Source organism: Capricornis sumatraensis, chromosome 10 (assembly GCF_032405125.1).
Source record: "Capricornis sumatraensis isolate serow.1 chromosome 10, serow.2, whole genome shotgun sequence".
NCBI lineage: Eukaryota > Metazoa > Chordata > Mammalia > Artiodactyla > Bovidae > Capricornis > Capricornis sumatraensis.
The window spans coordinates 49,716,795-49,731,774 of record NC_091078.1 but is presented as its reverse complement, the minus strand read 5'-3'; the positions used below and the strand labels follow the sequence as shown (position 1 = coordinate 49,731,774).

At 40.1% G+C, this 14,980-nt stretch overlaps 1 protein-coding gene across 5 annotated transcripts in view; it reads right to left on the bottom strand.

Annotated features, from left to right (window-relative positions):
- Positions 1-14,980, bottom strand: part of RBMS3 (RNA binding motif single stranded interacting protein 3) — a 785,524-nt gene that overhangs the window by 533,292 nt on the left and 237,252 nt on the right. For all 5 annotated transcript variants that reach the window (XM_068981964.1, XM_068981962.1, XM_068981967.1 and 2 more), the window contains exon 3: positions 3,070-3,128. In XM_068981964.1, the coding sequence (XP_068838065.1) occupies positions 3,070-3,128 (59 nt within the window). The remainder of the gene's footprint in view (positions 1-3,069; positions 3,129-14,980) is intronic.

The following is a 14,980-nucleotide window of genomic DNA, read 5'->3' as shown; positions in this document are numbered from 1 at the left end:
GCTTCTTATGTTTGAGACAAGTACTCTCCAAAACTACTTTTTACATCCATATGCTTATGAGTAAAAATATGGAATAGTAAACTCAATATTTATATATTTATGTGTTTAAAACAAGCATTTGCAAAATTTTACTGATATGTATATTATAAAACACACACAGAAAGTTGACATTAAAACAGAGCCATGTTCTAGTATTTTTTTTAATTATTTCCAATAGACAATGACACATTGCCTTGCAATTCCCTGCTCTGAAGATAACATTTTCTAGATTACACAGGTCCTGTCTTCATTGACTAAAAAGGTCTCTTTGGAGAGAGACAAAGGCAATTAAATAAGCAGTTAGAGTATAATGTGGATAGGAGTCTTAGGAGTTCAGAGAAGGATACCCATAGCATTTGTCCAGATCAAGAACTCACAATTAAGAGATAACTGCATATGGAAACTCTGACAGTCCATTTCAGCTACATCCTCTTCCTCTTCAAAGCTTGTTATTACAGTACAAGAATATAATTTTTCCAGGTTAACAATCAATGCTTTTGTTGTCCCCAGTATTGTACACTGACAAGAGATGCCTGCACTCTTGAGCAAACCTTTGCCTAATGGAGGGTCCCCTCATATAGACCACTCCTTGGATCAGACATGTCATGGGATCCACTGTGTTTTGCAGCACTCACTTGTCTGTGAAGCATCTGCCTTTCTGAGAGGGGCTCAATGAATATAACTGACTGCCTGAGGTGGGTGCCTCAATGTTCTCTGATTGTTCTTATAGACGAGTGCATGTGTGCTAAGTTGCTTCAGTAGTGTCCGCCTCTTTTCTGACCCCATAGGCTGTAGCCTGCCAGGCTCCTCTGTCCATGGGGTTCTTCAAGTAGGAATACTGGAGTGGGTTGCCATGTTATCCTCCAGGGGATCTTCCTGACCCAGGGATCAAACCCATGTCTCTTGGAGCTCCTGCACTGCAGATGGCTTCTTTACTGTTGAACCACCAGGGAAGCCTGTTCCTATACATATTTTTACCCCAAAGACTTTGGGATCAGTCAGTCAGGTATGTCTGGAAACAATATAATTAACAGTCTAATGCTTCTCACACACACATGCTTCCCACAGGATGACAGTGAAGAGTTACTCACAATCATGGCCCAACTCTGTACACGTATACATCATCCAAGGTTCAGTTTCTAGCTGCCTACATCGTGCCCCCCACTCCATCCCCTCCCCTACCAGGATCCTTTGGTGTCATTATGTCCTCCCTTGGTTATGGTAACCATAGCAACTCTGAGCTTCCTTGTAGCTCTGGCTTGACCTCTCCCTCAGGGATGCTACCCCAGGACCTCTAGATCAGGGCATCTGATACATAAGCTCAGCACTTCTCCCCAAGACTCACTCATACTCCTTTTGGACTTCCTGCCTCAGTCGTTGACACAGCCCTCCTCCCCAGTCACAACAGTTCAATATGTGAATTTCATTGCCCATGTCCTTTCACCTCCATAGCAAATATCTAATTCTACCTTTGAAAACTCATGGTGCCTCCCTTTCCATTTCTCTACCAGTGCCTGGAGGACCTTCCTCATTTTCCTGGTCATCTGTGTATTTCAAATCTGCCTTGTTTTCTCTCTGCCTCGTGTTTCCTCCCCCTTGTAACTCGGTTTCACTTGCTTTGGCAAAATAACTAGAACTCAAGATAAAATCATATCATTTCTGCTCAAAAAAAAAAAAAAAAAGCAACAGTTATGTAGAGCATTAAGCTCAAAACAGTCAGTATAACTCTAAAAACACCTCCAAAATCCTGACCCCTTCCTTCCTTCTAATGATACCCTTACTGGGGCATTTTGCTATTTCTGGTATGTGAGTCTGCTCAATTACATTCTGAAATTCTTCCTCCTGAACGTCAACCTTTCCATGCCCATTCACTTTGCCTTTTCAAACATCATTGTCCAAAAGGGAATCCTCATATTCTCCTCTCACCATAGTTTGTGGATTCCTGTATTGTGGCCATCTCTGCTATACTCTCTTATATATTAGGCTTATGGATCCTAACACACACATTAAGATTAGTTTCTTGGTTTTCTTGGTAGTTTCATTTTCAACTAGAAATTGAGCTATTAGATGATAGAAATGTTGTCTTACCACTTTTTGTCTTGTAGTAGCTAAATTCCTAGGGCATTTGTGAGTTTATAGGAGAAAAGGAATGACACTTTCTCTTTAACTGATAAATTGAATCTGACCATTCTCCAATTAAGCCAGGATATACCTGCAGTATTTAAATGTCCCCCAAATTTGTATACATTGCGTTTGTATGAGAAACAGGGGCAATGTTTAGAATGACCTTGTATCTAACATATTTCTTGATGTTGGTGTTATAAAAACGACTGGATTAAAAAAACAGCAAATAACACATGTTACAAGAAGCATTCCAACTTTCCAGTAAAAACTGAGTCAAGCAAGACAGATCATTTAGATTTCATGAATAAATGAATGCCACCCTTAAAAGAGTATGGATTCCCAGACATGAAAAATACATGAGCCACAGATATAGTCAAATAACTTCAGAAATATTTCCAGGAAAAGGAAAAAGCCTTGATATGATACAAATTCTGAGATTCCGTGAGACGCTTACAGCTGAGGCTTAGACACAATGGGCCCACCAGTAAATCCATTCCTAGTCAAACAATGTAGCTAAAGCCTTAAAAAACAGATAAATGAAAATGTGTTTGGCATGGAAAGTTTTCCCCAGAGTTCTTCATTTTTATATAGGAAATCAATTTGCATCACTGATGATATCATTCAAATCAGACAACCCAGAGTTGTTAGGAGGTAATTTAGTCTTACGCTGAAGCAATTTGATACTTTTTCTGATTTGTGATTTTCATTTTGTTTGTTAATGAAAAAAAAAATTAATGAGCAATGTTACTAGAAACTCAACTGATCAAAGCCCAGGCATCATTATAAACAGTTTGCCATATACTGTACACAGGGATCCTCGTGCAGCTGATGCCCAGGCCTTGCCTGGCAGGAGGCATCGGTGGAACACACAAGTGTGAGCTCACTTACAGATGTCCTGATACATACCTTTGCATTGATTTGTGTTTTTGTCCAGGATTGCCTTTGTGGATACGATTTTTCCATACCTGAAAGAGAGACAGAAAAATCCATGTTATTGTAACTCATTGAAGATACTCAAAACACTGTGATGAACATTGGTGCACACACAGTTAAGCAGGAATAAACCAAGCAAACAAGCTCTGAATCCCCATTTCACAGCTGGATAACCTCTTTTCACCAGCACCTCTTTACAGCTCAAGAATGGGCTTCCTTCCCTTCATAATCATTGGGTTGAACCTTCGAAAATAAACCTGTCAGGCTGTCATAGCTGGCTGAGAGGGGATTGTGTGTGATTGTGATCAAAGCAAATTATACTCTGTGGATTCATGGAAAAATGCACAGAACTTGGAACCAGACTGATCAGTGCCTGTGTCCAACTCTGGCGCTTAGCTAGCTCTCTGATTCTGAGCAGTTCAGCATAACTTCTCCAATCCCACTTTCTCATTTGTAAAAATGAGAACTGGAATAATCACCTTGCAGGATTTGCAAGAATGTTACATTGAAATGCTGTCATTCCTAGTAGGTCATAGGACAAATAGGACTTTTTTTGCTACTAAAACAGTATTAATTTTACTGTAAGTTAATAGAGGGTAAGAACTGAGTTGTATTCCCCATGCCTAGTGCATCAGTAATAGAAGCTTAATAGAGATCTGCTGTAAATAACAAATGATATAGGTTATCTATGGTGCTTCCTCAATAGCAAAGTTTCTACTATATATATCTAGATACATCATAGCTGTATTATTTCATAACCCTAGCAGAAAATCTACTGTCAGTTTTTTTTGAAGATGGGGCATAAGGGGAATAAGAAAATCTTGTCAAGCCCATTTATGAAGAATAAATGATGAGACAAGATAATTCCTAAAACCTGGTCCTTCTTTAGGATTCCATGAAAGATGCTTCTGTATCAACATAAGACTTGGATAAGTTATAATGCAAATTTAAGTACAAAGTTTATTATGTTCAACATTTTAGGTATGGTCAGAAAATCTCTGGCAAATTTTCCTATAATTTTGTGTTCCTAAAAGAGATCACTTTGCGAACTAACACCCACATAGTGAAAGCTGTGTTCTTCTAGGAGTCATGTACAGTTATAAAAGTTGGATCATAAAGAAGGCTGAGCACCAAAGAGTCAATGCTTTCAAACTGTGGTGCTGGAAGTGACTTTTGAGAGAGTCTCTTGGACTGTAAGGAGATCAAACCAGTCAATCCTAAAAGAAATCAACCCTGAACATTCACTGGAAGGACTGTTGCTGAAGTTCACATTCCAACACTTTGGCCATGTGATGTGAAGAGTCAACTCACTGGAAAAGACTCTGATGCTGAGAAAGATTGAAGGCAAAAGGAGAAGTTGGCAGCAGAGGATGAGATGATTGAATGCATCATGGACTCCATGGATGTGAATTTGAGCAACTCTGGGAGATAGTGGAAGACAGAGGAGCCTGGCATGCTACTGTTGCAAAGAGCTGGACACAGCTTAGTAACTGAACATCAACAAAAAGGAAGTGTAAGAACACTGGCTAAATATTAAAGACTCCATGTATTAAGAACATAGGTTTAATATGAAAGATTCTGTGTTTAATGAATATTAAACATTCCAATATTTCTTTTGCATTTGTAACTACCTTTTACTACATCATTGATGCTTTGGATGCTTCAGTGGTCATTTATTAAAATTCTAGTGTTGAAAATACCATAGTCCTGAGAATGCTTCCCTTGTGGCTCAGCTGGTGTAGAATCCAGCTGCAATGCAGGAGACCTGGGTTCAATCCCTGGATTGGGAAGATCCCCTGGAAAAGAGAAAGGCTACCCACTCTAGTATTCTGGCCTGGAGAATTCCATGGACTTTATAGCCCATGGGGGTCACAAAGAGTTGGACATGACTGAGCAACTTTCACTTTCACTCACTTTCACTGTTATTATAATAATACCACCTATAGCCTTGAAAATCATTCCAATAGGAGCTGATCTATTAGTAGGTCACAACAGAAACAGCAATGAGATCAGTAGAAGGGGCCTGCCATGATTCTCATCTACAAGCTCCACCCTTGTTAAGTCAGGTAGAACTGGGCTGGAGCTGTCCAAATCACCCACATAACCCTGAAGCTTCAGCCACTTGTATACTTAGTAACCATTCTTCTCCTGCATCACTACATATAAAACAAAATCAAAGACAGCTACGGTTGAAAATATCTATAACTATTTTGCAGAAGAAGAAAATATGTTCTAAAAGATCAGTAATTTGATCAAAATCTCATAATTTGTGAAAGTTAATAGTAGGCATTTGGATATGACATTTTTGAATTTAGTGCAGTGCTTAAATCTCAGAAACAACAAAATGATCTCTGTTCATTTCCAAGGCAAGCCATTCAATATCACGATAATCCAAGTCCATGCCCCAGCCAGTAATGCTGAAGAAATTGAAGTTGAATGGTTCTATGAAGACCTACAAGACCTTTTAGAACTAACACTCAAAAAAGATGTCCTTTTCATTATAATGGACTGGAATGCAAAAATAGGAAGTCAAGAAATACCTGCAGTAACAGGCAAATTTAGCCTTGGAGTACAGAATGAAGCAGGGCAAAGGCTAACAGAGTTTTGCCAAGAGACCTCACTGGTCATAGCAAACACCCTCTTCCAACAACACAAGAGAAGACTCTATACATGGACATCACCAGATGGTCAACACCAAAACCAGACTGACTATACTCTTTGCAGCCAAAGATGGAGAAGCTCTATACAGTCAGCAAAAACAAGACCAGGAGATGACTGTGGCTCAGATCATGAACTCCTTATTGTCAAATCCAGCCTTAAATTTAAGAAAGTGGGGAAATCCACTAGACCATTCAGGTATGACCTAAATCAAATCCATAACGATTATACACTGGAAGTGAGAAATAGATTTAAGGGACTAGATTTGATAGACAGAGTGCCTGAACTATGGACAGAGATTCGTGACACTGTACAGGAGACAGGGATCAAGACCATTCTGAGAGGGTAACAGGCAGGGAGGCCAGGGGTCTCCAAACAGAGGAAATAGGCTGAAAGTGTCAGACATTTTTATCTCTCTTAAACTCCAGTACTTTGGCCACCTCATGCGAAGTGTTGACTCATTGGAAAAGACTCTGATGCTGGGAGGGATTGCGGGCAGGAGGAGAAGGGGACGACAGAGGATGAGGTGGCTGGATGGCATCACTGACTCGATGGACGTGAGTCTGAGTGAACTCCAGGAGTTGGTGATGGACAGGGAGGCCTGGCATGCTGCGATTCATGGGGTCGCAAAGAGTCAGACACGACTGAGCGACTGAACTGAACTGAACTGAAGAGGCAGGAGGAAACAAACCAGCGATATATTTTTCCGTCTCTATACAAATTTAAAAGGAGGTTTCTCTTAAAATACTGTGTTGCAATAATGACACCTGGTTTCACCTGAAGTTAACTATTCTCAAACCTTGAGTTAACCAATGCATTTTTCTAATGGAAATATTTGTCTTAAGCTATGTTAATGTACTATGCATTTACCCCAGACTCTGTCTTCAAGTCCGTTCTGCCTAATGGCTCAGAAGCTACTTGGCAAAACATTATGTTATACTCAGATATTGTTCGCCTAATCTATGTAAATGAAACTATTTGTATGGTAATCTGCCCTTCTACAAGCTTCAAGTATAGCCCTGGATGAATCTTTTGGAGCCAAGATTATCCCCTACTGCATCTTATGGATGAGGGGCAAGGTGCCATTCTGAGTTTTAAGACATTCCTTTCTTTCATTAACAGACTGCTAGCAGCTATATAACATCCAGATGAAGACTAGCAGGAGGGTACTCTTTCTGCCCCCTTCTGATGCCTATGTCAGAATATTTCTCTATCGCATTTATACTTTAATAAAACTTTATTACACAAAGCTCTGAGCGATCAAGCCTCGTCTCTGGCCCTGGATTGAATTCTTCTCCCCTGGAGGCCCAGAATCCAGCATCTTTTTGTGGGTAGCAACAACCTTTCAATCCCCAAAAAAAGAAATGCCAAAAAGCAAAATGGCTGTCTGAGGAGGCCTTACAAATAGCTGTGAAAAGAAGAGAAGTGAAAAGCAAGGAGAAAAGGAAAGATATACCCATTTGAATGCAGAGTTCCAAAGAATAGCAAGGAGAGATAAGAAAGCCTGCATCAGTATTCAATGCAAAGAAATAGAGGAAAACTATAGAATGGAAAAAACTAGAGATCTCTTCAAGAAAATTAGAGATACCAAGGGAACATTTCATGCAAAGATGGGCTCATTAAAGGACAGACATGGTATGGACCTAACAGAAGCAGAAAATATTAAGAAGAGGTGGCAAGAATATAGAGAAGAACTATACGAAAAAGACCTTCACGACCCAGGTAATCATGATGGTGTGTTCACTCACCTAGAGCCAGACATCATGGAATGTGAAGTCAAGTGGGCCTTGACTCGTTCACTACGAACCAAGCTAGTGGAGGTGATGCAATTCCAGTTGAGCTCTTTCAAATCCTAAAAGAGGATACTGTGAAAGTGCTGCACTCAATATGCCAGCAAATTTGGAAAACTCAGCCACAGGACTGTAAAAGGTCAGTTTTCTTCCAATCCCAAAGAAAGGCTATGCCAAAGAATGCTCAAACTACTGCACAATTGTCCGCATCTCACACGCTACTAAAGTAATGCCCAAAATTCTCCAAGTGAGGCTTCAGCAATATGTGAACCATGAACTTCCAGATGTTCAGCTTTTTTTAGAAAAGGCAGAGGAACCAGAGATCAAATTGCCAACATCCACTGGATCATCGAAAAAGCAGGAGAGTTCCAGGAAAACATCTATTTCTGTTTTATTGACTATGGCAAAGCCTTTCACTGTGTGGATCACAATAAACTGTGGACAATTCTGAAAGAGATGGGAATATCAGACCACCCAACCTGCCTCTTGAGAAACGTGTATGCAGGTCAGGAAGCAACAGATAGAACTGGACATGGAACAACAGACAGGTTCCAAATAGGAAGAGGAGTACGTCAAGCCTGTATGTTGTCACCCTGCTTATTTAACTTATATGCAGAGTACATCATGAGAAATGCTGGGCTGGAGGAATCACAAGCTGGAATCAAGATTGCTGAGAGAAATGTCAATAACCTCAGATATGCAGATGACACCACCCTTATGGCAGAAAGTGAAGAAGTACTGAAGAGCTTCTTGATAAAAGTGAAAGAGGAGAGTGGAAACGTTGGCTTAAAACTCAACATTCAGAAAACAAAGATCATGGCATCCGATCTCATCACTTAATGGCAAATAGATGGGGAAACAATGGAAACCATGGCTGACTTCTATTTGGGGCTCCAAAATCACTGCAGATGGTGATTGTAGCCATGAAGTTAAAAGATCCTTACTCCTTGGAAGGAAAGTTATGACCAACCTAGATAGCATATTAAAAAGCAAAGACATTACTTTTCAATTAAAGTCCATCTAGTCAAGGCAATGGTTTTTCCAGTAGTCACGCATGGGTATGAGAGTTGGACTATAAAGAAAGCTGAGCACTGAAGAATTGATTGCTTTGAACTGTGGTGTTGGAGAGGACTCTTGAGAGTCCCTTGGACTGCAAAGAGATCCAACTACTCCATACTAAAGGAGACCAGTCCTGGGTGTTCACTGGAAGGACTGATGTTGAAGCTGAAACTCCAATCGTTTGGCCCCCTGATGCGAAGATCAGACTCATTCGAAAATACCCTGATGATGGGAAAGATTGAGGGCAGGAGGAGAAGAGGACAACAGAGGATGAGATGGTTCGATGTCATCACCAACTCAATGGACATGAGTTTGGGTAAACTTCGGGAGTTGGTGATGGACAGGGAGGCCTGGCATGCTGCAGTTTATGGGGTTGCAAAGAGTCGGACACAACTGAGTGACTGAAATGAACTAAATAATGTAGTGTGCAGCTTCTAGAGTAGAAAAGTTACATACATCAATTTTCTTGTTCCATCAACTTTCATGTCTTTAGTGACCCAAATATTTGACATCCAGGGCAATGCAAAGTAGTCATTAGAAGAATATATTGTGGTGACCAACTTCCATGACTCAAATCTCAGTTCAGCCTGGGTATATTTGATTGGCTAAGTAAGTCTTACATGGTCTTTGCATCATTTCATCATCTATCATGATGTAAGTGGAGCTTAAAAGCTCTCAATCATGTCTGACTTTTTATGATCCCATGGAATGTAGCCTGCCAGGCTCCTCTCTGTCCATGGGATATCTCTGGCAAGAATACTGGAGTGGTTAGCCATGCCCTCCTTTAGGGGATCTTCCCAAGCCAGGGATCAAATCCTTGTCTGGGGTCTCTTACTTTAGCAGGCAGGTGCTTTATCACTGCACCACTTGGGAAGCCATCATGGTATAAATTTATCTTTTAATATCGATTTATTTACTTAAAATTGTATATATTTACTTATAAACCTATAAAATGATGACAATAGTCTCTACTCCATAGGGTTGTTGTGAGGGTAAGTGGGATTTACCTAGAGTGTTGATAACACTGGTTGACATACAGAAAGTGCTCATTTAATGTAAGCTTTACTTGCAATAACTTTTTGCTGTTATCTGCAATGTAGAATTATCTCTAGTCTGTCGCAGTCTCTGAAGCAGACAAGTAGTGGAAGGAAGTTAAGATTCTATCCCAAATGACAGCTTGAAACTACTACTGGGAATTTCCTGATAGTCCAGGAGTGAAGAATCTGTCTTACAATGCAGGGGGCATGGGTTCAATCCCTGATCAAGGAACTAAGATACCACATGCCGTGGGGCAACTAAACCGACATGCCACAACTCCTGAGCCCACACACTCTAGTGCCTGTATGACACCACTAGAGAGCCTACATGCCACCACAAAGGTCCAGCACAACCAAAAAATCCCCCAAAACAACAAAACAAAACAAAATATTGCTATTTAGACCGTCAAAACCTTCCACAAAGAAAACTTCTCAGGCAGCTACTTGCTGAAAGGATAATTTACATTTATAATTACTGTTGATCTTATTTTAATCTTTGGGATTTTATTAACTAGGCTCTTGATATATTTAAACATGCAATTACTCATATGTTCAATTTATTGTTGGTGTTTATCACTATCGAATGTCTATTACCCCATTTTTTTAACTTGTGGATTTTTATTGAGCAGGGATGTAAATAAATACTGTCCAGTGGAGAACATAACCTTAAGGTTACAGTTTACTGCCCTGTTGCTGCTGCTGCTAAGTCGCTTCAGTCGTGTCTGACTCTATGGGAACCCATAGACTTGACTATGCAGCCCACCAGGCTCCGCCGTCCCTGGGATTCCCCAGGCAAGAACATTGGAGTGGGTTGTCATTTCCTTCTCCAATACATGAAAGTGAAAAGTGAAAGTGAAGTCGCTCAGTTGTGTCCAACTTTTAGCGACCCCATGGAGTGCAGCGCACCAGGCTCCTCCGTCCATGAGATTTTCCAGGCAGGAGTACTGGAATGGGGTGCCATTGCCTTAACATTAATTCAGTTCAGTTAGTTCAGTCACTCAGTCGTGACTAACTCTTCATGACCACATGGACCACAGCACGCCAGGCCTCGCTGTCCATCACCAGCTCCCAGAGTTTACTCAAACTTATATCCACTGAATCAGTGATGCCATCCAACCATCTCATCTTCTGTCGTCCACTTCTCCTCCTGCCCTCTTCACATCAGGTGGCCAAACGGTTGGAGTTTCAGCTTCAACATCAGTCCTTTAGGATGGTCTCCTTTAGGATGGACTGGTTGGATCTCCTTGCAGTCCAAGGGACTCTCAAGAGTCTTCTCCAACACCACAGTTCATAAGCATCTATTCTTCAGTGCTCAGCTTTCTTTATAGTCCAACTCTCACACCCATACATGACTACAGGAAAAACCATAGCCTTGACTAGATGGATCTTTGTTGACAAAGTAATGTCTTTGCTTTTTAATATGCTATCTAGGTTGGTCATAACTTTCCTTCCAAGGAGTAAGGATCTTTTAACTTCATGGCTGCAGTCACCATCTGCAGTGATTTTGAAGCCCCAAAATATAAAGTCAGCCACTGTTTCCCCATCTATTTGCCACGAAGTGATGGGACCAGATGCCATGATCTTCGTTTTTTGAATGTTCAGTTTCAACTCAGCTTTTTCACTCTCCTCTTTCACTTTCATCAAGAAGCTCTTCAGTACTTCTTCACTTTCTGCCATAAGGGTGGTGTCATCTGCATGTCTGAGGTTATTGATATTTCTCTCAGCAATCTTGATTCCAGCTTGTGATTCCTCCAGCCCAACATTTCTCATGATGTACTCTGCATATAAGTTAAATAAGCAGGGTGACAACATACAGGCTTGACGTACTCCTCTTCCTATTTGGAACCTGTCTGTTGTTCCATGTCCAGTTCTATCTGTTGCTTCCTGACCTGCATACACGTTTCTCAAGAGGCAGGTTGGGTGGTCTGATATTCCCATCTCTTTCAGAATTGTCCACAGTTTATTGTGATCCACACAGTGAAAGGCTTTGCCATAGTCAATAAAACAGAAATAGATGTTTTCCTGGAACTCTCCTGCTTTTTCGATGATCCAGTGGATGTTGGCAATTTGATCTCTGGTTCCTCTGCCTTTTCTAAAAAAAGCTGAACATCTGGAAGTTCATGGTTCACATATTGCTGAAGCCTCACTTGGAGAATTTTGGGCATTACTTTAGTAGCGTGTGAGATGCGGACAATTGTGCAGTAGTTTGAGCATTCTTTGGCATAGCCTTTCTTTGGGATTGGAAGAAAACTGACCTTTTACAGTCCTGTGGCTGAGTTTTCCAAATTTGCTGGCATATTGAGTGCAGCACTTTCACAGTATCCTCTTTTAGGATTTGAAAGAGCTCAACTGGAATTGCATCACCTCCACTAGCTTGGTTCGTAGTGAACGAGTCAAGGCCCACTTGACTTCACATTCCATGATGTCTGGCTCTAGGTGAGTAAACACACCATCATGATTACCTGGGTCGTGAAGGTCTTTTTTGTACAGTTCTTCTCTATATTCTTGCCACCTCTTCTTAATATTTTCTGCTTCTGTTAGGTCCATACCATGTCTGTCCTTTAATGAGCCCATCTTTGCATGAAATGTTCCCTTGGTATCTCTAATTTTCTTGAGGAGATCTCTATTCTTTCCCATTCTATAGTTTTCCTCTATTTCTTTGCATTGAATACTGATGCAGGCTTTCTTATCTCTCCTTGCTATTCTTTGGAACTCTGCATTCAAATGGGTATATCTTTCCTTTTCTCCTTGCTTTTCACTTCTCTTCTTTTCACAGCTATTTGTAAGGCCTCCTCAGACAGCCATTTTGCTTTTTTACATTTCTTTTTCTTGGGAATGATCTTGATCCCTGTCTCCTGTACAATGTCACAAACCTCCATCCATAGTTCATCAGGCAGTCTGTCTGTCAGATCTAGTCCCTCACTTCCAGTGTATCATCATAAGGGATTTGATTTAGGTCATACCTGAATGGTCTAGTGGTTTTTCCCACTTTCTTAAATTCAAGGGTGAATTTGGCAATAAGGAGTTCATGATCTGAGCCAGAGATCTGAGTCAGCTCCTGGTCTTGTTTTTGCTGACTGTATAGAGCTTCTCCATCTTTGCCTGCAAAGAATATAGTCAATCTGATTTTGGTGTTGACCATCTGGTGATGTCCATGTGTAGAGCCTTCTCTTGTGTTGTTGGAAGAGGGTGTTTGATATGACCTGTGTGTTCTCTTGACAAAACTCTATAAGCCTTTGCCCTGCTACATTCTGTACTCCAAGGCCAAATTTTCCTGTACATCAACCAATATTCTTATCCCAATGTTCCTTTGAAAGAAAGTGAAAGTGTTAGTTGCTCAGTTTAGTCTGACTATTTGCGGCCCTGTGGACTATAGCCCACCAGGCTTCTCTGTCCATGGGATTCTTAGGCAAGAATACTAGACTGGGTTGCCATGCCCTCCTCCAGGGTATCTTCCCCATCCAGGGATTGATCACAGGTCTCCTGCATTGTAGACAGATTCTTTACCATCTGAGCCACCAGGGAAGCCCAATATTCCTTTACAAAATACGTACTGATATTTAGGTTTTCAAATGCTCTTTGAACTGGCTTTAAAACCTTGTATGTATACAGCCCCATCCCCCGCTCCAAATTCTTAATCCTTCCACCTTCCCCAACCCTGGAGCACACAAACACAACCTCGCTTAACAGCTTTATTTCACCCTAAGAGTTTTTCCTTTAGGAAAATAGCCAGGACTGTAATATAATCTTTGAACAGTGTGTTCAATAGACAATAGTTAAAAGTACGTATCCCCATACACATTAACTACAGTAGGTTTACTAGATTTGGACTATTCAGGCAAGTGAACATTTGCAGAACTGTACATATCTTAGAGAATAAAACAAAAAAGGAGAAGAAAGGGAACATCTGCAGAAATTTCCCCCCGACACAAAGCACCCATCAATACAATATGAGAGAAGTAAAATTCAGAGGAAGAAAAAGAAGTTAGAGCATTTATAACCATCTCACATCAGGCACACAAACCCTTAAAACAAAAATCCTTCTTAATCGCTTTCAAAAGCTACTCCTGAAATTTTCATGTAAGTACCCTCCAAATTAAAATTTAGCTCTGTCTTTTAAAGAGCAAATTGAAAATTACTGTATCTCAGTGAATTCTCTCCGACAATGAGACTTTTAACCTATGATATACCTTCCATCCTACATTATATACCTATAACACTTTTACATGGAAGACTTCTCTTTCATTAAATGTATCAACAGTACATGGGAAGAATCAATTTCAGTTTTTTACATCCCCAAGACAAAATACTTTCTCATAGAAAACATTTGTGACTCTTTTATCAAGCAACATTTTTTTAAATTTATTTTTTTAATTGGAGGAAAGTTGCTTTACAATATTATAATGATTTCTGCCATACAACAACACAAATCAGCCATAATTATACATATAGCACCTCCTTCCTCTCACCCCTCCCACCCCTCTAGATTTCTTAAAAATATAAATATAATTTATAATTCAGAAAGTATTACAATACTACCATGCATGGAAAACATAATCACACACACACACACCAAAAAGCAAAGTATGCTATTTCTTGGCTTCCCCTGTTCCTAATTACTCTCTAGATGAGAATTTCCAGTGGAGCAGAATCACAAAATCCTTGAACACAACAGCTTAATTTAGCTTCTACTCTGACTAGAGTTACAGGAATTCCAATCCTTGGCTCAGCTACAAGATTCTGTATCAACAATTATTTCTTAAAGCTAGAATATGCTTTAAACAACAAGAGTGGGTATTTAATGGGCCATTGGTTCTAGTTCATGTCTGAACTCTCACAGTGACAAACAGGTACTTTCTGCATGACTGGTCTTGTACCCTCTGTGCCCTGCAAAGTCAACTCCTAATGTAGGTAAATCAAGTTTAGACTACATGAGGGAAGAGACCTAAAGCCACCATAAAGACAAAAGTTATCCATGCAATATACTTGTGAAGAATTATATTAAATAACTCTTACTGATGTCAAAGTAATGTAAAAACTACTGCCTATAATACATCTTTATACACCTTGAAAAAAATTATTTCTCAGATAAAATTACTCTTAAACTTACATTTTATTACTTATTTGTGTTCAGAGGTTTTTTTTTTTTTTTTTTACTACCACCCACAAGTGGAAAGCAAAATCTGATATTAGAGGAAAAAATGTGACCGAGTTACTGAACAATGCCTGGAAATAGACATCTCAGCAGGGTCCCCAATTCTCTTTTCTATATTTTCATTTCCTGTAGCTAGAAGAGATAAAATACTACCCATAGTCAACTTCCTGGGGTTTCAGCTTCTT